The sequence below is a fragment of the Mus musculus genome, chromosome 4 (assembly GCF_000001635.26).
Source record: "Mus musculus strain C57BL/6J chromosome 4, GRCm38.p6 C57BL/6J".
In the NCBI taxonomy this organism is placed as follows: Eukaryota; Metazoa; Chordata; class Mammalia; order Rodentia; family Muridae; genus Mus; species Mus musculus.
This window is the reverse complement of record NC_000070.6, coordinates 112,823,429-112,848,645: the sequence shown is the minus strand read 5'-3', so window position 1 is coordinate 112,848,645 and position 25,217 is coordinate 112,823,429. Positions and strand designations below refer to the sequence as shown.

The 25,217-nt window shown below is 35.9% G+C and overlaps 1 protein-coding gene across 1 annotated transcript in view; it reads left to right on the top strand.

The window, feature by feature from the left end:
- Skint6 (selection and upkeep of intraepithelial T cells 6) overlaps positions 1-25,217 on the top strand; it is a 482,358-nt gene that overhangs the window by 438,328 nt on the left and 18,813 nt on the right. Inside the window, exons 41-44 of the mRNA NM_001103199.1 lie at positions 1,941-2,003; positions 5,679-5,741; positions 9,307-9,369; positions 13,554-13,616. Of these exons, the coding sequence (NP_001096669.1) occupies positions 1,941-2,003; positions 5,679-5,741; positions 9,307-9,369; positions 13,554-13,616 (252 nt within the window). The remainder of the gene's footprint in view (positions 1-1,940; positions 2,004-5,678; positions 5,742-9,306; positions 9,370-13,553; positions 13,617-25,217) is intronic.

The following is a 25,217-nucleotide window of genomic DNA, read 5'->3' as shown; positions in this document are numbered from 1 at the left end:
TATTTGATGTTGGTACACATAGGAGCACAAAAGTATACATGAGCCTATGGTTTGATAGGTTGTGATGTTTAACTCAGATATAAATCATAGAATATATATTTTTAGAGCATCAGGTGAATGCAAAAGAAGTTTATTATTTTAATGTACAGACTGCGAAACTACAGATATCATGAATTTCCACTTTGTGGAGCAGAGTGTTTGCATAATCAGGTTAAAATTTTCTGAAAACATTGTTTGTAGAAACACATGTTGGGGCCAGCCTGCTGCTCTCCTGCCTAGGTTTGATCCTGGTAGGCAGTCTGGAGCTGAAAGAGAAGAGGGAACCTAGGCAGGTCAAGAAATAATGGAACCAAGACATGCTAGTCTGCTCAAGGTTCTAGTGTTTAATAGAAGAAATCTGTGCTTATAAAGAGGGAAACCCATCCCCAGTCACACCAAGTTTCTTGATGTCCTCAGCACAGCCTTTTAGCAGCAATTCTCCAGATTCACAGGTTGTAGTTAACTCCTGAAAATCTTGGAAAACTGGTTGGGCCTCATGGCAGGTGACAGGCAGTGTATATCAAAGGAAACTAGTAGAGTGGTGAAGCAGCACAGCAGGTGGCCTGCCTCAGTGGTATACTGTCTGAACCAGCCTGGCTAGGCTGTAGAAGGTTACAAACACAAATAAAAAGTTAAGTTGATTCTGGCTATGAACTTCACTAGTTTTGCCATGCACCATGTAATGAAGTGACAATTGAGAGGTCAAAAAGGCTTTGATATATATGAATGACTAACATTGTTACTTAAGGGAAGTTCATAAAAAGTTCATGCAATCAAGATGGGATATATAGAGGACAAAATATACAAAATGGATTGCTAGGTTCAACCAAAGATGAATGTGACAACTGACATGATGGGTACAATTTTACTAAAATATCACATGTTATGTACCAGCTGGAAATAGTGATACATGATGCACACCCAATAGAATTCAGATACTGAGAGAGCAGTTGTTAGGAGAAGTGCTATACTCTGCTATGCAAATTCAAACCTAAATCAACCATGCTATAAAGGAAAGAAAAAAATTTCTCAGTATCTTTAAGGTCTTGGGAAAATCTTAGGCAGCAAAAATAATTCCCACCTTGTTTACAAAGATTATACAAGATCTGTAGAAAACTTCACTGATTATGACCTTATATTGGTTTCTGTGGTAAAACAAATGATATAGGAACTAGATGCAAGGCAGGTTAGGATAAGGGCAGTGGTGTTTGAAAATGTGAATATATTATGGAAAAAAGTTAGGAGAAATCTAAAGGCCTAGGAAACACCTATGGACAAGTGAAGAGGGTTAAAAATGATATTGGTTCCGATGTGTAACATACTAATTTGCTAGGACACCATATACATAAATACCAGAAATGTGTAAATGACTGCTGATACACTTACAGTAAAAAGGAACATAAACAAAGTTTCTGTGAACAAGCTTCTCTAGGCCTCTGGTCTTAAAATATTTGGTACTTTAATTGTAGGAAATTTAGTCTTTAGGAACACAATTGGGAACAAGTAAATTCTAAGGGCAATGATTGTCATAAGTATAAATCAGAAAAAAAAAGCTCCTTATTCCAAGTAGTTTTGAGAGTATATTCTTTTGTTGATGGAAGGTTTAAAATTGGGACAGTGAGTATAGATCCAAGAGAGGTACAGCAGGACATTTCCTGCCATCAAAAAATGAACTGGGGACCTGGATGTAGGCAACACAGCAAAAAGTAATGACTATTTTCCTCCTGTCAGCCAGAAAAGAATAAGCAGGCAAAAATGATTCAATGAAGTTGACAAATCCAATGCATGCTACTGCTGGCAGTGATGCTCTAGACTTGGGAAAAGTTAAACATCTTACTCTTTACTACCAAAACACTATGATATAAAAATCACTAATTGAATTTAATGTCCTTTGCATTTAGAGACAAAAGATTTGCTGTTGAACAGAATTGAGCTGATTCTTCAAAGTTCCAGTGTGCAAGAAGGTACCATTATTGAAGATACCAAAACAGAAATTAAACCTTTGGTCTCTGAACAACTAGAGATAAGGTTTAATGGCACTAGCGAAAGTATCCAGCTGCTGATATTTCCCTGCTCTCAGGAAAAACTAATCCAGGAGAAACAGCAAGAATGTTTTGAAGTACAAGAAAATGTGTCAAATTTCATTTATTAAAGCTATAATGCCAAATTAAAATCGCAAGTAATTAGTAGTATATTAGGACACATGGTGAAAATTGGATCTTATGTAATTATGATTTCACAGAATTATTTGTACTCAGATAACCCTTTAAAAGGTTTATAATCACTTAATAATAAGTTTGAACTTATCACAGATATTTTTAAAAGTTATGGAAATTAAATATGTGACAGTAGAATATAAAAGGTGAAACTGGGGAATATGTTGATGTCTTGCCCATAAATGTATGCGAAAAGTATCTCTTACAACTGTGATGCATGGTTAATATTACTGTGACTCAAGAGATAGACACTGATGCATTTTGGGTATATTGTGTATGCAATAGTGGAAAATGTTGATATATCACATGAAAAGCAACCCTAGCCTTTTCCAATTGTTCAATCACAAGATATAACAGGAACATTGTTTCCATGTTAAAGAGGAGCTAAGATGGAAATACCAAGATCTCAACTCTAACAATGTTTACCTCACAAGCCTGTATCGTTAGATCAAAAGCAGTTGACTAAAGAAGTATGATAGCAGCTTAACCATCTGATACAAGTAGAATAAGATGGTAAATATATAGAGGAATCTGCCAAAGCATGGTCATAACCTTCATTTTTTGTTTTTTGTTTTGTTTTGTTCTGTTTTTTTAAAATAAAACTCAAAATATTAACAGCTTTTAGAGGTGAATATAGAACAATTTAATGAATATGAGCCTTTCAACAATGGAATTCCTCTACAAACTTTATTTCCTAATACTTGATAGAAAATGATTAAGACAACTGCTATTATACTACCCTTTGTACTGAGATAGACAAGGAAACTTTTGCTTTATTGTACCTACTTACTCCAAAAACAGATATCTGATAAAGAGCTTGTCAGGGGTATCTTAAATAGTTCAACTCTATCTCAATATTTGTGTAAGAAATGGCTTTGTGCAATAACCACTTGAAATACTGCATAGAAAAATTATCCAATAAATTAGTATTATTGAATGGATGATAACTTGTTGGAAGCTTTTGATAAAGCTTCCTCAAAAAAAAAATAATTGTTAAGCTGGGCAGTGATGGTACATTCCTTTAATCCCAGCACTTGGGAGGCAGAGCAAACAGACTATTGAATTGGAGGCCAGCCTGGTCTACAGAGTGAGTTCAAGGACAACCAGGACTACACAGAGAAAAACCTGTCTTGAAAAACCAAAATAAGTAAATGAATAAATAAATAAATAAATAAATGAAGGAAAAGAAAAGATCTTTAAGAAATCAAAAATAAACCTAGTATTCTCAATATGAAAATTTGATATGATTGAATATAAAGAGGCCATGCAGAAGATTATATTTGATATCTGTGATCAGAGTAGTGAAAATTGTGCATGAACATAAAGTATGGCAGCACGGTGGTGTTCAACTTAGGTATAAATATGGTGAAAATAGAATAATTCAATGAATATTAGCATTTCAGCCATGGAAATCCTCTACAAACTTTATTATCTAGTACTTGATAAAAATTTTTAAATAACTGCTTTTTTACTACCCTATGTACTGATAAAGACAAAGAAAATTCTACTCTATTGTACATAATTACCCAATAAACTGATAGTAGAGGAATGGTGTTTTATGGAGAATGCTAAATAGACAAACTCTATGGCAATATTTGAGCTAGAAAAGACATTGGGCAATAACTACCAAACATAATTTATAGATAAATACCTCGGTTAATTAGGTTTATTATATGGATGGTATTTTGTTGGCATCTTCTTATTGAGATTCTTTAGAGGAAATCTTTAAGGAATCACACACCCCAGTATGCTGCATGTGAAAATTTAATATATCTCAATCTATTATGAACATGCAGAATACTGTGTTTGATGTCTGTTAACAAAAGGAGTAGAAAAGTGTACATAAGCTTATGGTTTCATCGGGTTGTGGTGTTTATATCAGATATAAATCATAGAATTTACATTTTTAGAGCATCAGGTGAATTCAACAGAAGGTTATTATTTTAACTGATAGACTTCCAAACTACAGATATCATGGTTTTCTACTTTGTGGAGTAGAGGGTTTACATAATCAGGTTAAAATATTGTGAATAAGTTATTTAGTTCTTTATGGAACTACAAATATAAAGTTAATTCGACTCTGGCTCTGAACTTCACTAGTTTTACAATGAATCATGTAATGAAGTGACCTTTGAGAGGTCAAAAAGGCATTGATGTATTTGAATGACAAGGCATTTAGGTTTCTACTAACTTATTGTCTGTATGAAATTAATATTTTTTACATGGTTGTTTAGGTTGAGTTCCTTAAAAGATCATGCAATAAAGATGTGATATATAGTGGACAAAGTAGTCAAAATTGTTTGCTAGTTTCACTGAAATTAGTGTGACAACTGGTATTATAGGGCCAATTACACTAAAATGTCACATGCTATGTACCAGCTGATAATATTAATAATGAGGCAGACCAAATGGAATGAATATACTGAGAGGGCATTTGTTATGCCAAGTGTAATACTCTGCTATCCAAATTCAAACTCAATTCAACCATGCTGAAATGGAAAGAATAATTTTGCTTTGTACTTTTAAGTTCTTGCAAAAAAACAAAAACAAAAACAAAAACAAAACAAAACAAAACAAAACAAAACCTTTGAGAGTGAGCATAATTCCCATCATATTTACAAAGATTATACAAGCTCTGTAGAAAACTTCACTGATTATAATTTTATAATGGTTTCGGTTGTACAGCTAATGACATAAGAATCATATGCAAGGCAGGTTATGATGAGGGCATTGGTGTTTGAAAATATGAATATCTTAGGGGAAAAAGTAAAAATGTAAAAAACTAGGAGCTAATTATGAACAAGTATAAAGTGATGAAATTGATATTGGTTCTGATATGTAACATGATAATTTGCTAGGTATTTCTATACCTAAATATCAGCAATGTGTAAATGCCTACTGATACAGCTAGAGTAAACAGGATCATAAACAATGATATTGTCAACATACTGCTGTAGGCCTCTGGTCTTAAATTATCTGGTACTTTTATGGTGGGAAATTTTGTCATTAGGAACACAATTGTGAACATGTGAATTCTAAGACAATGACTGTGGTAGGTTTAAACCAGAAAAAAAGCTTCTTATTCCAAGTGTTTTTGAGGGTGTATTCTTTTCATGAGGGAAGGGTTACTATTGGAACAGTGAGTATAGATGCAAGAGAGGGACAACAGGACATTTCCTGCCATCAGAAAATGAAATGGAGACCTAGCTCTAGGCAACACAGCAAAAACTACTGGCCATTTTCCCCTTGTCAGCCAGAAAAGAATAAGCAGACAGTAATGTTTCAATGAAGTTTACAAATCTAAAGCATGCTACTGCTAGCAGTGCTGCACTAGACTTGGGAAAAGTTAAACATCTTACTCTTTACAAACAAAACTCTATGATATAAATATCACTAATTGAATTTATTGTCCTTTGCCCTTAGAGACAAAAAATTTCCTGTGTAATATAATTGCGTCGATTCTTCAAAGCACCAGCATGCATCAAGGTATCATCATTAAAGATATCAAACAGAAATTAAACCTTTGATCTCTGAACAACTAGAGATGAGGTTTAATGCCATTAGTGAAAGTACCCAGTTGCTAATATTTCCTTGCTCTTAGGAAAAACTAATCAAGGAGAAAAACAGGAATGTTTGGAAGTACAATAAAGTGTGTTAATTATCATTTGTTAAAACTCCAATGACAAAATTAAAATTGCAAGTAGATGGGATTGTATTAAGACACATGGTGAAAGTAGGATGTTATGAAACTATGATTACACAGAATTATTAGAACTCAGAGTGGCCCCTTTAAAAGATTTATAATCACTTAATAAGAAGTCCTAAGTTGTCACAGATTTTTTTAAAAAATATATGGAATTTAAATAGGTGATTGTATGATATAAAAGGTAAAATTGGGGAATATGTTGCTGTCTTGCCCATAAATTTATGTAGAAAGTATCTTTTACAACTAGGTGGTGCATGGTTAATATTATTGTGATTCAAGACATAGCCATTGATGAAATTTAGAGTGATATTGTATATGGTCTAGGGGCAAACGTTGATATATCTTATGAAAAGCAACCCTAGACTTTGCCAATTGTTCAATTATAAGATATAACAGGAGCAGTATTTCCATGTTAAAGGAGGAGATAAAATGGAAATGCCAAGAGCTCAATTCTGAAAATGGTTACCTCACAAGCCTGTATGTTTAGATCAATAGCAGTTGACTAAAGAAATATGATAGCAGCTTAACCATCTGGTACAAGTACAGTAAGAGAGTAAATGTATAGAGGAATCTGCCAAACCATTAACATCACTTGCATTTTCTTTTTTAAAGAAAACTCAAAATGTTAACAGCTTTTAGAGGTGAATATAGAACAATTCAATGAATATGAGCATTTCAGCAATGGAATTCCTGTACTAACTTTATTGCCTAATACTTGATAGGAAATGATTAAAACAACTGCTTTTGTACTACATTTTGTACTGAGTAAGACAAGGAAAATTTTTCTCTATTGTACCTACTTACTCCAAAAACAGATATCAGATAAAGATCTTCTAAGGAGTTCGATAAATAGTCTAACTCTATGTCAATATTTGTGCAATAAAAGGCTTTGTGAAATTAGCCCTAGAAATAATGTATAGAAAAATTATCCAATCAATTAGTATTATTAAATGGATGATAATTGGTTGGAAGCTTTTGATAAAGATTCCTCAGGAAAAAAAAAATCTTTAAGACAGGCAATGGTGGTGCACACCTTTAATCCCAGCAATTGTGAGGCAGCGGTATTCAGACTTCTGAGTTGATGGCCCGTCTTATGTACAGAGTGAATTCCAGGACAGCCAGGACTACACAGAGAAACCCTGTCTTGAAAAAACATAAATAAATAAATAAATAAATAAATAAATAAATAAATAAATAAATAGAAAAAGTCTTTAACGAATCACAAATATACCCAGTATTCTCGATATGAAAATTTGATATAATTCAATATAAACCGGCCATGCAAAAAGTTATATTTGATGTCTGTGAATATAGGAATCTAAAATTGTGCATCAGCATATTGTATGGTTGCATGGTGGTGTTAAACTCAGCCATAAATAAAGTGAGGATAGAATAATTCAATGAATATTAGAATTTCCACCATAAAATACCTCTACAAACTTTATTACCTAGTAGTTGATAAAAGTTATTAAACAAATGCTTTTTTTTACTACACTTTGTACTGAGAAAGACGAAGAAAATTCTACTCTATTGTACATGCTTAACCCTTAAACAGATAGTAGAGGAAGGTCTTCTATGGAGAATGCTAAATACTCAAACCCCATGTCAATATTTGAGAAGAAAAGACATTGTGCAATACGTACCAAATATAATTTATAGATAAATGCCCTGGTCAACTAGTTTTATTATATGAATGGTATTTGGTTGGCAGCATCTTACTGAAATTCTTCAGAGAAAATCTATAAGGAATCACAAACCACTTCAGTATGCTACATGTGAAAGTTTGATATAACTCAATCTAATGTAACGATGCAGAAGACTATATTTGATATCTGTAAACATAGGAGTACAAAAGTGTACATGAGCATATGGTTAGGATACGTGATGGCCTTTAATTCAAATATAAATAGTAGAATTTTAATTTTTAGGATATAAGGTGAATGCAACAGGAAATTATCATTTACCTGATATAATGCCAAACTACATATATCATGATTATCCACTTTGTGGAGTAGAATGTTTGCATAATCAGGTTAAAATGCTGTCAATAAGTTGTTTATAGAAACACAAATATAAAGATAATTGGATTCTGGCTCTGAACTTCACTAGTTTTGCCAGGAACCATGTAATGAAATGACCTTTGAGAGGTCAAAAAAGGCTTTGATATATAGGAACGAATTACATTGTTGTTTAGGTGTAGTTCTTAAAAAGTTCATGCAATCAAGATGGGATATATAGAGGACAAAAAATACAAAATGGATTGCTAGGTTCAACCAAAGATGAATGTGACAACTGGCATGATAGGGACAATTTCACTAAAATATCATGTGTTATATATCAGCTGGTAATATAGATACATGATGCAAACCCAAGAGAATTCAGATACTGAGAGAGCAGTTGTTAGGTCAAGTGCTATCCTCTGCTATCCAAACTCAAACTGAATTCAACCATGCTGAAAAGGAAACAATTTTGCTCAGTATCTTTAAGGTCTTTGAAAAAAGCTTTGAGAGCAAGCTTTTATCCCACCTTATTTACAAAGATTATACAAGCTCTGTAGAAAACTTTAGTGATTATAACCTTATATTGGTTACCCTGGTAAACCTAATGATATGGGAACTAGATACAAGGTAGGTTAGGATAAAGGCATTGGTGTTTGAAAATGTGAATATATTATGGCAAAAAGTTAGGAGAAATCTAAAGGCCTGGGAAACACCTATGGACAATTGGAGAGGGATAAAAGTGATATTGGTTCAGATATGTAACATGCTAATTTGCTAGGACACCATCTACATAAATACCAGAAATGTGTAAGTGCCTGCTGATACAGTTACAGTAAACAGGATCATAAACAATGATATTGTGAACAAGCTGCACTAGGAATCTGATCTTAAAATATCTGGTACTTTTATTGTGGGAAATTTTTTCAATAGGATCCTAGTTTTGAACAAGTAAACTCAAAGAGCAGTGATTGTCCTAGGTATAAATCAGAAAAAAAAAAAAGCTTCTTATTACAAGTGTTTTTGAGGGTGTATTAATTTGATGAGGAAAGGGTTACTATTAGAACAGTGAGTGTGGATCCAAGAAAGGTACACCAGAACTTTTCTTGCCATCAGTAAATCAAATGGCGATCTAGCTTAGTCCACACTACAAAGAGTACTGGCCATTCTCCTCTTGTCAGCCAGAAAAGAATAAGCAGGCAGAAATGTTTCAATGAAGTTTACAAATCTAATGCATGCTACTGCTTGCAGTTCTATTCTAGACTTAGGAAAAGATAAACATCATACTCTTTACTACCAAAACACTGATATAAAAATCACTAATTAAATTTTTGTCCTTTGACCTTAGAGAAAAAGAAATTGCTGTTGGGCAGAATTGAGTTGATTCTTCAAAGTTCCAGTGTGCAACAAGGTACCGTTATTGAAGATATAAAAACAGAAATTAAACTTTTGTTCTGTGAACAACTAGAGATAAGGTTTAATGGGATTAGTGAATTTGCCCAGCTGCTAATATGTCCCTGCTCTCAAAAACTAATCTAGGAATGTTTAGAAGTACAAGAAAGTGTGTTAATTTTCATTTGTTAAAGCTCCAATGCCAAAATTAAAACTGTAAGTAATTGGTAAAGTATTAGATCACATGGTGAAAATAGGCTGTTATGTTACTACAATTTCAAAGAATTACTAGAACTCAGAGTTACCCCTTTAAAAGGTTTATAATCACTTAATAATAAGTCCTAAGTTATCACAGATTTTTAAAAAGGTATGGAACTTAAAAACTTGACAGTAAAATATAAAGAGTTAAATTGGGGAATATGTTAATCCCTTGCCCATAAATTTATGTTTAAAGAATCTTTACAACTGGGGATACATGGCTAATATTATTGTGATTCAAGAGAGAGCCATTGATGAAATTTAGGATGATAATGTGTATGCTCTAGGGGAAATCATTGATATATCTCATGATAAGCAACCCTAGACTTTGCTAATTGTTCAATCACAAGACATAACAGGATCAGAGTTTCCATGTTAAAGGAGGAGCTAAGATGGAAATGCCAAGAGCTCAACTCTGAAAATATTTACCTCACAAGCCTGTATGTTTAGATCAATAGCAGTTGACTAAAGAAATATGATGGCAGCTTAACCATCTGATACAAGTAGAGTAACAGGGTAAATATATAGAGGAATCTGCCAAAACATGGACATCACCTGCATTGTTTATTTGTTTTTTTAAAAGAAATACTCAAAAAGTTAACATATTTTAGAGGTGAATATAGAAAAATTCAATGAATATGAGCATTTCAGCAATGGAGTCCTCTACAAACTTTATTGCCTAATACTTGATAGAAAATGATTAAAACAGCTGCTTTTGTACTACCCTTTAAATTGAGAAAGACAAAGAAAATTTTGCTCTATTGTTACTACTTACTCCAAAAACAGTTAATAGGCAAAGATCTTCTAAGGGGTATGCTAAATAGTCCAACTCTATATCAATATTTGTGCAAGAAAATACCTTGTGCAATAACCACTGGAAATAGTCTATAGAAAAATTATCCAATCAATTAGTTTTATTAAATGGATAATAATTGGTTGGAAGCTTTTGATAAAGATTCCTCAGAAAAAAATCTTTAAGCCAGGCAGTGGTTGTGCATACTTTTAATCCTAGCACTTGGGAGACAGAGGCAGGCAGACTACTGAGTTGGAGGCCCGACTCGTCTACAGAGTGAGCTCCAGGATAGCCAGGACTACACAGAGAAACCCTGTCTTGAAACACCGAAAATGAAAGAAAGAAAGAAAGAAAGAGAGAGAGAGAGAGAGAGAGAGAGAGAGAGAGAGAGAGAGAGAGAGAGAGAGGAAGGAAGGAAGGAAGGAAGGAAGGAAGGAAGGAAGGAAGGAAGGAAATGAAAAAGAAAAAGTCTTTAAGGAATCACAAATATTCCCAGTATTCTTGATATAAAAGTTTGATATAATTCAATATAAAGAGGCCATGCAGAACATCATATTTTAGGTCTGTGAACAGAGGAGTGGAAAATTGTGCATGAGCATATTGCATGGTTGTATGGTGTTAAATTCAGCCATAAATAAGATGAGAATAGAATAATTTAATGAATACTAGAATTTCAGCCATGGAATTCCTCTACAAACTTTATTACCTAGAACTTGATAAAAATTATTAAACAAATGCTTTGTTTTACTACCCTTTGTACTGAGAAAGACAAAGAAAATTGTACTCTATTATACATACTTATCCCATAAACAGATAGTAGAGGAAACGTCTTCTATGGAGAATGCTAAATAGCCAAACTCTATGTCAATATTTGAGCAAGAAAAGATATTGTGCAATAAGTACCAAATATAATTTATAGAAAAATGCCCTGATCAATTAGTTTTATTTTATGGATGATATTTTTTGGCAGGTTCTTATTGAAATTCTTCAGAGAAAATCTATAAGGAATCACAAACCACTCCAGTATGCTACATGTGAAAGTTTGATATAACTCAAACTAATGTGAAGATTCAGAAGACTATATTTGATGTCTGTAAATATAGGAGTACAAAAGTGTACATGAGCATATGTTTAGGATCTGTGATGGCCTTTAATTCAAATATAAATAATAGAATTTTAATTTTTAGGACATAAGCTGAACTCAACAGGAAATTATTATTTATCTGATATACTGCCAAACTACATATATGATGATTATCCACTTTGTGGAGTAGAGTGTTTGCATAATCAGGTTAAAACGTTGTGAATAAGTTGTTTATAGAAACACAAATATAAAGATAATTGGATTCTTGCTCAGAACTTCACTAGTTTTGCCATGAACCATTTAATGAAGTGAGCTTTGAGAGGTCAAAAAGGCTTTGATATATAGGATTGACTTACATTGTTGTTTAGGTGTAGTTCATAAAAAGTTCATGCAATCAAGATGGGATATATAGAGGACAAAAAATACAAAATGGATTGCTAGGTTCAACCAAAGATGAATGTGACAACTGGCATGATAAGGACAATTTCACTAAAATATCACGTTATGTACCAGCTGATAATATTGATAAATAATGCAGACCCAAGAGAATTCAGATATTGGGAGAGGACATGTTAGGTCAAGTGCTATCCTCTGCTATCCAAATTCAAACTCAATTGAACCATGCTGAAAAGGAAAGAACAATTTTGCTCAGAATCTTTAAGGTCTTTGAAAAAAGCTTTGAGAGCAAACACAATTCTCACCTTATTTACGAAGATTATACAAGCTCTGTAGAAATTGTCGCTGATTATAACTTTATATTGGTTTCAGTGGTAAACCTAATGATATGAGAACTAGATGCAAGGCAGGTTAGAATAAGGGTATTGGTGTTTGAAAATGTGAATATCTTATGGCAAAAAGTTTGGAGGAATCTAAAGGCCTAGAAAGAGTTAGAAAATACTTTGACAGATCTGAATGGCTGACATTGTTATTTAGGTTGGGTTCTTAAAAGTTTGTGCAATAAAAATGGGCTATATAGATAACAAAGTATATAAAGGGGTCTGCCAGGTTCACCCAAAGATGAATGTGACAACTGGCATGCTAGGGACATTTTCACTAAAATATCAAATGTTATGAACCAGCTTGGTATGCTTGATCCATGAAGCCTACCAAGTGGAAAGCAGATACTCAAAGAGCTGATGCCAATCAAGGGCAATACTCTGAAATCCAATGTCAGACCCAATTTTACCAAGCTGATATAGAAAGAACGATTTTGTTTTGCAGCTTTAAGGTTTTGGGGAATAGCTTCTGGAGCATGAAAAATTCCTACTTTATTTGCAAAGATTATACAATCTGTAGAAAACTTTACTGATTTTAAACTAATATTGGTCAAAGCCATGAACAAAACCATATGATATCAAGACACAAGGCATGTTTTGATAGGGACCTTTGTGTTTGAAATGTGAATACATTGTGAAAAATCAACTTCTTAGATCATTAAAGGCCCATGCACAACCTATGGAGGAATGGAGAGGGATATAACTCATATTGGTTATAGCATGTATCATGGTAATATATTGGGTCATCATATACTTAGAGATCTCTGATGTTTAAATGTGTAGTGATCCAGTTGGAAGAAATATGGTCAAATGCAAATATATTGTGTACAAGCTGCTATAGGTCTCTAGTCTCAAAACATCTGGTGCTTTAACTGTAGGAAATTTGTTCATTTGCAAAAAAATTTTGAACAAGGTATCTCTAGGGTAATGGTTGCCCTATGTATAAATCAGAATGCCAGCCTTCATTCCAGGTGTGTTCATTTGATGAGGCAAGAGTTACCATTGGGACAATGAGCACAGGTCCAAGAGAGAGAAACAACATATTTTCCTGCTATCAGAAAATAAAATGTGGACCTAGCTGGAGACCACACAATGAAAAGTACAGTCTGTTTGCCTTTTTTAGCTAGGAAAGAATAAGCAATCAAAAATATCTCAATAAAACAATTTAAATCTAATTTATGCTACACCAGGCAGTACTGCTCTAAACATGGCAATAGATACACATCTTACTCAATCTCCCAAAACTCACTGATGTAAAATAACTGATTGAATATATGGTCTTTTGCCTACAGAGACAAAAAAGTTGCTGTTGAAAATTGTTCAATCAAGTTCTCCAAGTTCCTCTGTGCGTCTAGGTATGATCAATGAAAATTGTAAAAGAGAAATTAAACCCATAGACTGTTGGGGAAAAAAAGGTGTACTAAAATGTAATATTATTAATGAGATTTTAAAGTTACTATATCCCTAACTGCAATGCAAATCTGCTACTGGTGAAATAACAAGAGTGTTTGGAAGTACAGGAAAATATTTTAATATTCATCTCTTCATGATCAAGGGCCAAATAAAAATTGGAAGTAAAAGTCATTTAAACAGGATGCTTGATAAAATAGGAGCTTATGTAACTTGGATTTCCCTGAAATTTTGTAATACAGAATCGCCACTTTAAAAGTTTTATGTGGTGATTTCCATTCAATTTTAGGAAGGAGCTCTCAGATATAACTTTTATATGTCATCACCTATGTAGCAGAGGACATTTCAAAAATACAGCTATCTATATTTGAGTCATCCACGTTCAGCACAGTAACCTCTTACACATAATCATGTGAGCAATTCCAAACAAGCTTTTTGGTTCACTAGTGTCAACCCTCATGGCATCCTTTATTTTTCATGTATGTCTTGGTAATGTGACTAGATTTTCTTTTGTTTCCCTATGACTATTTGCAGAGGAATCATCATTTGTCCTTAACAATCGGTGTTGAGAGGCTCACCAATCTGAGTATAAGGCATCTGTGCAAGAAAAACTCAATATCTATGTATTATCTCATGTGATATGGAATGAAGAACCTCTTGTCTGTAGTGACAGTTTCATGCTACCTGTGATGAATTATCAATCATGCAATGAAGGTTTAGGTATTTCAGAGTAAGGCATTCTTTGAGAATGATATGCTGAGTGATCAAAACTCTCTTAACATGGCATCAGGTGGAATGCCTCATCGGTGAATGGTGAGGGTTTTATGAAAGAAAATGCACTTCAAATGCATTGCTAAGTATAGATTTTAATATATTGAAGAAACGCATATCACATATTTTCAAAAGTAACTGTTGTAAGTAGTGGCATGCATCTATTATGGATAATAAAACCTGAAAAGGAGGCTTGTCTCCATTCCCACCAAGAATTTTCTCATAGGGCAGAATACTGATAAAATTAAAAAACAAAGATATTGCTATCCTCTGCACAGGCCTCAGATTTGAAGGAGAATGAGGAATGAAAGAGAGGATTAAATAAGATGTCAATGTGTAATTTCCTACAGTTGGAAGAAGAAGGACCAAGTTAGAGCTGTGCTATGGAGCCATCTTTGAGAATAAAAATTTAGAAACCACTGTCAAATAAAAAATTCAAATTATAAGGAGGAAGTCTAGAGAATCATGATATAATATTCAGATCAAGCAAAATTTTCAAAATCATGACTGGAAAGGCAAAGAAATTATGATATTTAAGGAATAGTCTGAACTGTTGAAAATTTGGAAGTCTTTAAAATAAGTGAGTTTCTCAAAACATAGCTTGTGAGGCTGTGGGGCATGACAACACATGGGAAAATATGTGTCTCACAGAATATAGTAATATAACTATCCATTCTGCTTGACCTGAGGCAATTTGAGGACATCAATCTGTACAGAGAGATTCACATGAGACACTGGGAGGCTTTAACTACCTCCAGCCATGATTTCCGTCATTATCAGGGATTGGAAGGCAGTATTAAATGTATAGGGATCTCCATTCAATGTTGTTATAGAGAAGATGTTCAGTGTCCAGGTTACAATCCTGGTTATAAGTTTACAGAATTCAGATAGAAAGGTAATTTGATTCTATCTTGGAACTTCATTATTTTTCTGAGCCCAAGGTAGACAGTGATCTCTGAGAGTTAGAGAGGTAGAAAAGGTGTTGACAGATCTGAATGACTTACATTGTTTTTATTGGTTGGGTTCTATTTTTCATTTTTTCTTATTCAATACATTATTTATTTCCATTTCAAATATTATCCCCTTTCCCAGTTTCCAGTACTGAAAACCCCTATCCCATCTTCCCTCCCCCTGCTTCTGTAAGAGAGTTCCACCACTCACCCACCAACTCCTGCTTCCTTGTCCTGGAATTTGCCTACACTGGAGTATCAAGTCTTCCCAGGACCAAGGGCCTCTCATCACATTTATGTCTGCCAAAGCCATCCTCTGCTACATATGTAGTTAGAGCCATGGGTCCCTCCATGTGAACTCTTTGGTTGGTGGTTTAGTCCCTGGGAATTCTGGGGAGTGGGTCTGGTTGCTTGATATTGTTGTTCTTCCTATGGGTGGCAAATCCCTTCAGCTCCTTCAGTACTTCCTCAATGGGGTCCATTGGGGACCCCATGCTCAGTCCAGTGGTTGGTGGTGAACATCCACCTCTGTAGAAGTCAGATTTTGGAAGAGCCTCTCAGGAGATAGCTATATCAGGCTCCTGTAAGCCAGCACTTTTTGGCATCTGCAATAGTGTCTGGGTTTGGTATCTTTATATGGGATGGATCCCCAGGTGGGGCAGTCTGTGGATGGCCTTTCCTTCAGTGTTTGCTCCACATTTTGTCTCTGTATTTCCTCCCTTCTTACCGCTTCTAAGAAGGACTAAAACATCCACACATTAGTCTTCCTTACTCTTGAACTTTATGTGGTCTGTGAATCTTATCTTGGGTCTTCCGAGCTTTGGGACTAATATGCATATATCATTGAGTACCTACCATGTGTGTTCTTTTGTGACCAGCTTACCTCACTCAGGATGGTATTTTCTAATTCTATTCATTTGCTTCTTCCATCTTGTCTCCATTGAAACCACAGGGTTCCCTAGCGTCTGCCCATTTGTTGAGTGCTAGTATCTGCATCTGACTCTTTCAGAGACTTGTTGAGCCTCTGGGAAGGGCAGCCATGCTAGGCTCCTATATGCAAGCACACCATAGTATCAGTAACAGTGTTAAGCCCCAACGTCTTCCCTTGAGTTGAATCTCAATTTGGCCCTGTCACTGGACATCCTTTCTCTCATTCTCTTCTCCATTTTGTCCCTCCAGTACCTTCAGACAGGAACCTTTCTGAGTCAGAGTTTTTAAACTATGAGATGGCATCCCCTTCCCTCCACTTGATGTCCTGTCCCTCCATTGGAGGTGAACTTTACCTGTTCACCCTCCCCACTGTAGAACACTTCATCCAAGGTTTGAGTCCTGAGAGTCTCATCCCTTTGAGTCCTAAGATTCTCTCACCTCCCATGTCCCCAGTAATTCCCACCTACTACTTCCTGAGGCTGCTTGTTTCCATACTTTCTGCTGGCCCTTAAAAAGCTAATGTAATCAAGATGGGATGTATAGACAACAAGGTAGAACAAAGGGTCTGCTAGTTTTTCCCAAACACAAATGTGGCATCTGGAGTTTTGGGGATATTTTCATCAAAATATCAGTTGCAATATATACAATATATTTCTAAGACATCAGGGCACCTTTCCCGCCTGGGAGGGCTCTGACTGCCAGAGCAGGTGAGGGAGCCATCTTGGGTCCCAGGTCCCTCAGAGACCAGTCTGTGCAGGTCAGCTTGAAGACTGTGAAGGATGAGCAAGCAGACTACAGAAGTGACACAGCTTCTGGGACAGACCCGGTTTCATGCTCCAGACAACCAGGCACCTTTCCCACCAGCAGACAGGTGTCCACCCTAGAGGGCTCTGCTTGCCGCAGCAGGTGAGGGAGCCATCTTGGGTTCCAGGTCCCTCAAAGACCACTCTGCTCAGGTGAGAATGCGGACTGCAGAAGCAACACAGCTTCTGAAACAGGCAGAAGTGACACCGTTTCTGGGACAGACCTAGTTTCAGTCTCCAGACATCCAGTTGCCTTCTCGCCCAGGAGGGCTCTGACTGCTGGAGCAGGTAAGGGAGCCATCTTGGGTCCCGGGTCCTTCAGAGACCAGTCTGCTCAGGTGAGAGGGCAGAGTGCAGAGACAACACATCTTCTGGAATAGGCCCTGTATCGGGCCTTCATCTTCAGCCAGGAGGCAGGTCTGAGCAACAAACCTCTGTGCACCTTCCCTGCAAAAGGAGAGCTTGCCTTCAGAAAGTACTCTGACCACTGAGACTCAGGAGAGATCTCGACTCCCAGGATTGCTGATAGAGGCCAACAAAATCACAGGAGGAAGAAGCTCCCACCAGAGCAACTATAACAACTAAATCCAGAGGTTACCAGATGGCAAAATGCAAACATAAGTATCTTACCAACAGAAAATAAGACCACTCACCATCATCAAAACACAGCACTCCCACCTCAGCAGTCCTGGATATCCCAACACACCTGAAAAACAAGATTCAGATTTAAAATCATATCTCATGATGCTGGTAGAGGATATTGAGACAGGCATTAATAACTCACTTAAAGAAATACAGGAGAACATGGCTAAGGAGGTAGAAGTCCTTAAAGAATTACAGGAAAACACTGCTAAACAGTTAGAAGTCCTTAAAGAGGAAACACATAAATCCATTAAAGAACTACCGAAAACACACAAACAGGTGATAGAATTGAACAAAACCATAAAAGACCTAAAAAGGGAAGTAGAAACAATAAAGAAAACCCAAAGTGAGACAACTCTGGAGATAGAAACCCTAGGAAAGAAATCAGGAACCATAGATTCAAGCATCAGCAACAGAATACAAGAGATGGAAGAGAGAATCTCAGGTGCAGAAGATTCCATATAGAACATGGGCACAACAATCAAAGAAAATGCAAAATGCAAAAAGATCCTAACTCAAAACATCAAGGAAATCCAGGACACAATGAGAAGACCAAACCTACAGATAATAGGAGTAGATGAGAATGAAGATTTTGAACTTAAAGAGCCAGTAAATATCTTCAACAAACTTATAGAAGTAAACTTCATCAACCTAAAGAAAGAGATGCCTATGAACATACAAGAAGGCAACAAAACTCCAAATAGACTGGACCAGAAAAGAAATTCCTCCCGACACATAATAATTAGAATAACAAATGCACTAAATAAGAATAGAATATTAAAAGCAGTAAGGGAAAAAGGTCAAGTAACATATAAAAGCAGGCCTATTAGTATTACACCAGACTTCTCACCAGAGACAATGGAAGCCAGAAGATCCTGGACAGATGTTATACAGAACCTAAGAGAACACAAATGCCAGGCCAGGCTACTATACCCAGCAAAACTCTCAATTACAATAGATTGAGAAACCATCGTGTCCCATGATAAAACAAAATGAACACAGTAAGTATCTTTCCACGAATCCAGCCCTTCAAAGGATAATAAATGGGAAAGACCAATACAAGGAAGGAAACTACACCCTAAAAAAAGCAAGAAAGTAATCCTTCAACGAACATAAAAGAAGACAGCCACAAGAACAGAATACCAACTTTAAAAACAAAAATAACACGAAGCAACAATTACTTTTCTTTAATTTTTCTTAACATCAATGGACTCAATTCCTCAATAAAAATGCATAAACTAATGGACTGGCTACACAAACAGGACCCAACATTTGGTGATTACAGGAAACCCACCTCAGAGAAAAGGGCAGACACTACCTCAGAATGAAAGGCTGGAAAACAATTTTCCAAGCAAATGGCCAGAAGAAACAAGCTGGAGTAGCCATTCTAATATCGAATAAAATTGACTTCCAACCCAAAGTTATCAAAAAAGATAAGGAGGGACACTTCATACTCATCAAAGTTAAAATCTACCAAGATGAAATCTCAATTTTTAATATCTATGTTCCAAATACAAGGGCAGCCACATTCATTAAAGAAACTTTAGTAAAGCTCAAAGCACACATTGCACCTCACACAATAATAGTGGGAGACTTCAATACCCCACTCTCACAGACGGACAGATCCTGGTAACAGAAACTAAACAAAACCACATGGACACTAACAGAAGTTAATAGATGACAGGATTTAATAGATATCTACAAAATATTTTATCCTAAAACAAAAGGAAATACCTTCTTCTCAGTGCCATATGGTACCTCCTCCAAAATTGACCATATAATTGGTCACAAAACAGGCCTCCACAAATACAAAAATATTGAACTTATCCCATGCAGCCTATCTGATCACCACGGACTAAGGCTGTTGTTCAATGATACCATAAATAATAGAAAGCCAACATTCACATGGAAACTGAACAATACACTACTCAATGATTACTTGGTCAAGGATGAAATAAAAAAAAGAAATGAAAGACTTTTTAGAGTTTAATGAAAATGAAGCCACAATTTACATAAACTTATGGGACACAATGAAGGCAGTCCTAAGAGGAAAAATCGTAGCTCTGAGTGCCTCCAAAAAGAAACTAGAGAGAGCATACACTCTCTAGGAGCCTGACAGCACACATAGAAGCTCTAGAACTAAAGGAAGCAAATTCACCCAAGAGGAGTAGACAGCAGGAAATAATCAAACTCGGGGCTGAAATCAACCAAGTGGAAACAAAAAGAACTATTCAAAGAATCAACCAAACCAGGATCTGGTTTTTTTGAGAAAATCAACAAGATAAATAAACCCTTAGCCAGACTAACTAGAGGGAACAAGGACCGTATCCTAATTAACAAAATCAGAAATGAAAAAGGAGACATAATAACAGAACAAGAGGAAGTCCAAAACATCATCAGATCCTACTACAAATACTATACTCAAAAAAAAAAAAAAAAAAAAATTGAAAACCTGGATGAAAGGGACAACTTCCTAGGCAGATATCAGATACCAAAATTAAATCAGTATCAGATTAGGGAACTAAACAATCCCATTCCCACAAATAAATAGAAGCAGTTATCAATAGTCTCTCAAAAAAAAAAAAAAAAAAAAAAAAGCATAGGACCAGATGACCAGATGGGTTTATTGCAAAGTTCTATCAGACCTTCAAGGAAGACCTAATTCCAACTCTCCTCAAAATATTCCACAAAATAGAAACATAAGGTACTCTACACAATTCATTCTATGAAGCCACAATTTCTCTGATACCTAAACCACACAAAGATCCAACAAAGAAAGAGAACTTCAGACCAACTTCCCTTATGAATATAGATGGAAAAAACACTCAATAAAATCCTAGCAAAATGAATCCAAGAGCACATCAAATGATCATCCATCATGACCAAGTAGGCTTTATCCCAAGGATGCAGGGATGGTTTTATATATGGAAATCCATCAATGTAATCCACTCTATAAACAAATTCAAAGACAAAAACCACATGATCATCACATTAGACGCTGAGAAAGTATTTGACAAAATCCAACACCCCTTCATGATAAAAGTCTTGAAAGATCAGGAATTCAAGGCCCATATCTAAATATAATAAAAGTAATGTACAGTAAACCAGTAGCCAACATCAAACTAAATAGAGATAAAATCCAAGCAAACCACTAAAATGAGGGACTATATAAGGTTGCCCACGTTCTCCCTACCTATTCAAGATAGTACTTGAAGTCCTAGCCAGAGCAATTAGACAACAAAAATACATCAAGGGGATACAAATTGGAAAGGAAGAAGTCAAAATATCACTCACTATTTGTATATGATATGGTAGTATATATAAGTGACCCCAAAAACTCCACCTGAGAACTCCTAAGCCTGATAAACTGCCTCAGTGCAGTAGCTGGATATAAAATTAACTCAAACCAGTCAATGGCCTTTTTCTATACTAAGGATAAACAGGCTGAGAAAGAAATTAGGGAAACAATACCCTTCACAATAGTCACAAATAATATAAAATGCCTTGGTGTGACTCTAACTAAGCAAGTGAAAGATCTGTATGACAAGAACTTCAAATCTCTGAAGAAAGAAAATTAAGAAGATCTCAGAAGAGTAAAGATCTCCCATGCTCATGGATTGGAAGAATTAATATAATCAAAATGGCTATCCTGCCAAAAGCAATCTTCAGATTAAATTCAATCCCCATCAAAATTCCAACTCAATTCTTCACTGAGTTAGAAAGGGTAATTTGCAAATTCATCTGGATAATAAATAACCTATGATAGCAAAAACTATTCTTTACAATAAAAGAACCTCTCACGGAATCACCTTGTCTGATCTCAAGCTGTACTACAGAGCAATTGTGATAAAAACTGCATGGAACTGGTACAACGACAAACTGGTCAATCAATGGAATAGAATTGAAGTCCAAGAAATGAATTCACATACTATGATCACTTGATCTTTGACAAGGGATCTAAAACTATCCAGTGGGAAAAAGACAGCATTTTCAACAAATGGTGCTGACACAACTGGTGGTTATCATGTAGAAGAATTCAAATTCATTCAATCTTATCTCCTTGTACAAAGGTAAAGTCTAAGTGGATCAAAGACCTACACATAAAACCAGAGACACTGAAATTTATAGAGGAGAAAGTGGGGAAAAGCCTCAAAGATATGGGCACAGGGGAAATTTTTCTAAACAAAACAGCACTGGCTTGAGCTGTAAGATCAAGAATTGACAAATGGGACCACATTAAATTGCAAAGTTTATGTAAGGCAAAAGACACTGTCAACAAGACAAAAAGGCCACCAACAGATTGGGAAAGGATTTTTACCAATCCTAAATCTGATAGGGGACTAATATCCAAGATATACAAAGAGCTCAAGAAGCTGGACTCAAAAAATTCAAATAACCCCATTTAAAAAATGGGGTACAGAGCTAAACAAAGAATTCTCAACTGAGGAATAACGAATGGCTGAGAAGCATCTGAAAAACTGTTCAACATCCTTAATCATCAGGGAAATGCTAATCTAAACAACACTGTGATTCCACCTTACACCGTTCAGAAAGGCTAAGATCAAAAATTCACGTGACTGCAGATGCTGGTGAGGATGTGGAGAAAAAGGAACCCTCCTCCATTGCTGATAGGATTGCAAGATTGTACAAACACTCTGGAAGTCAGTCTGGTATTTCCTCAGATAATTGGGACATACTACTACTGGAAAATTCAGCAATACCTCCCTGGGCATATACCCAGAAGATGTTCTAACTGGTAAGAAGGACACATGCTCCACTATATTCATAGCAGCCTTATTTATAATAGCCAGAAGCTGGAAAGGACCCAGATGTCCCTAAACAGAGGAATGAATGCAGAAAATGTTGTACATTTACACTATGGAGTACTACTCAGCTATTAAAAACAATGAATTTAAGAAATTCTTGGGCAAATGGATGTATCTGGAGGATATCATCCTTAATGAGGTAACCCAATTATAAAAGAAGTCACTAGATATGCACTCACTGATAAGGAAATTAGAATACCCAAGATAAAATTTGCAAAACACATGAAAATCAAGAAGAAGGAAGACCAATGTGTGGATACTTCATTCCTCCTTAGAATAGGGAACAAAATACCCATGAAAGGAGTTACAGAGACAAATTCTGGAGCTAAGATGAAAGGATGGACTATCCAGAGACTACCCCAACTGGGTGTCCATCCCATAATCAGCCACCAAATCCAGACACTATTGCATATGCCCGCAAGATTTTGCTGAACGGACCCTGATATAGCTGTCTTGTATGAGGCTATGCCAGTGCCTGGCAAATACAGAAGTGGATGCTCACAGTCATCTATAGGTTGGAACACAGGGCCTCCAATTAAGAATCTAGAGAGAGTACCCAAGGAGCTGTAGAGGTCTGAAACCCCATAAGAGTAACAGTAATATGAACTAACCAGTACCCCCAGAGCTCGTGTCTCTAGCTGCATATGTAGCAGAAGATGGCCTAGTCAACCATCATTGTTAAGAGATGCCCCTTGGTATTGCAAAGTATATATGCCCCAGTACAGAGGAACGCCAGAGCCAAGAAGTGGAAGTAGGTGGGTAGGGGACCAGTGCAGGGGGAGGGTATAGGGAATTTTCTGGATAGTATTTGAAATATAAATAAAGAAATTATCTAATAAAAAAACAATAGATTTCTAGGAGACTTAAAGCCTGAGAAATAGGTCATGGAAGGCATAAATTATAAAACAGCATAGGGAAATGATTGAGGTTGTCATAAAGCTCTGCAAGGTTCTCTTGTCAGAGTATATCATTTTTGTATTTTTCTCTGTAAGTAGGTATACCACGAGTGAATATCTTCATTCATCATATTTCAAGAATCATATATTGCTGAAGAAGTAAAGAGGCTCTGGGCAAAAAGCTGATCAGACCTAGCATAACCAGCTACAAGTGTAGGCACAGTAGGCTATATATCTACCTTTACCTCCATAGACCTGAAGCAGAATAAGCACCATAAATTGGCACAGTCTTGGGGACATCATACATTGAAATATCCTTAGGAACAATGCAATAGCAGCACCGCAAGATGTGGATGCCAGGTGGCTTGTGGAATGTGATTGGAATGTAGATAGCTAGATGGACTGTAATTCACGTCCATGCATTTTTGCCAACACCACTTCTTCTTCTTCTTCTTCTTCTTCTTCTTCTTCTTCTTCTTCTTCTTCTTCTTCTTCTTCTTCTTCTTCTTCTTCTTCTTCTTCTTCTTCTTCTTCTCCTTCTCCTTCTCCTTCTCCTTCTCCTTCTCCTTCTCCTTCTCCTTCTCCTTCTCCTTCTCCTTCTCCTTCTCCTTCTCCTTCTCCTCCTCCTCCTCCTCCTCCTCCTCCTCCTCCTCCTCCTCCTCCTCCTCCTCCTCCTCCTCCTTCTCCTTCTTCTTCTTCTTTTTTTTTATAGACCTGGCTGTCCTGGAACTCACTTTGTAGACCAGGCTGGCCTCAAACTCAGAAATCCACCTGCCTCTGCCTCCAGAGTGCTGAGATTAAAGGCGTGCGCCACCACGCCCAGCTCACCAACATTGCTTCTTATAAGGCACTATTCATCCTGGCATGTTCTTTTCTATTAGTGTTCTTTTTAATCTCTCCAGAACCAATTGACTGTTATTGAATTGAAGGATAGTGAACCTTCGAAAAACTAGTCTACCGCTTGCAAAAGCAACTTCATTATGTAGGGTTACACATAAGTGTCTTATAGATTTGGAAAAGCTACCCTGAAATCAATAGTTGAGATCTTTTCAAGCCTCCATATATAATTAAAACCCAACAAAAAGGTATTGTTAGGAACTAAAAGCATTTTAGATGGAATGTTCATTGTCATGGGGAACTAACTCTTCAGAAAGCCTCTGAGGCCAATGTAAGCCTAAATCCTTACAAACAATAAAGAATGTTTCTACTGCTGTGGCTTATATGTCAAAACTAGATATGTGACTATTTCCAATGATACTGAACATTTGACTGTATATTAAAAAGAATTACATATGGCAGAGCTTGAAGCTCCCTCCTGACTGTTGTCTCATAGTTCCTGACATGCTATGTGAATACTACTACTATGTGATAAACACTTGGGGAATGTCTACCAAAGTACATTCAAAAGTACTTGTATTTCTATCCAGAGTACCTCTGCTCATAGAATGTAGTAAGAAATCTATATTTTGCCATCTCTGTGGATACCTATAAGTGTCCATGAACCTGAAAACAAATGACTTTTGTTAAAACATAATGAAGTAATTTTCAGCCATAAAGAAAAACATTAATAGACTTCAAAACTTTCAAAATTCAGGAAATGTAAGTGAAATAAAAGAATGCAAGTGGTGAATGAAGGGATTTAAGAAATTTGTAGTTCATTTCTTTAAATAGAAACAATCTTTCCTAGCAAAAGAAGGGTTTCAGGAAGTTCACCCAGCTTAGAAATTT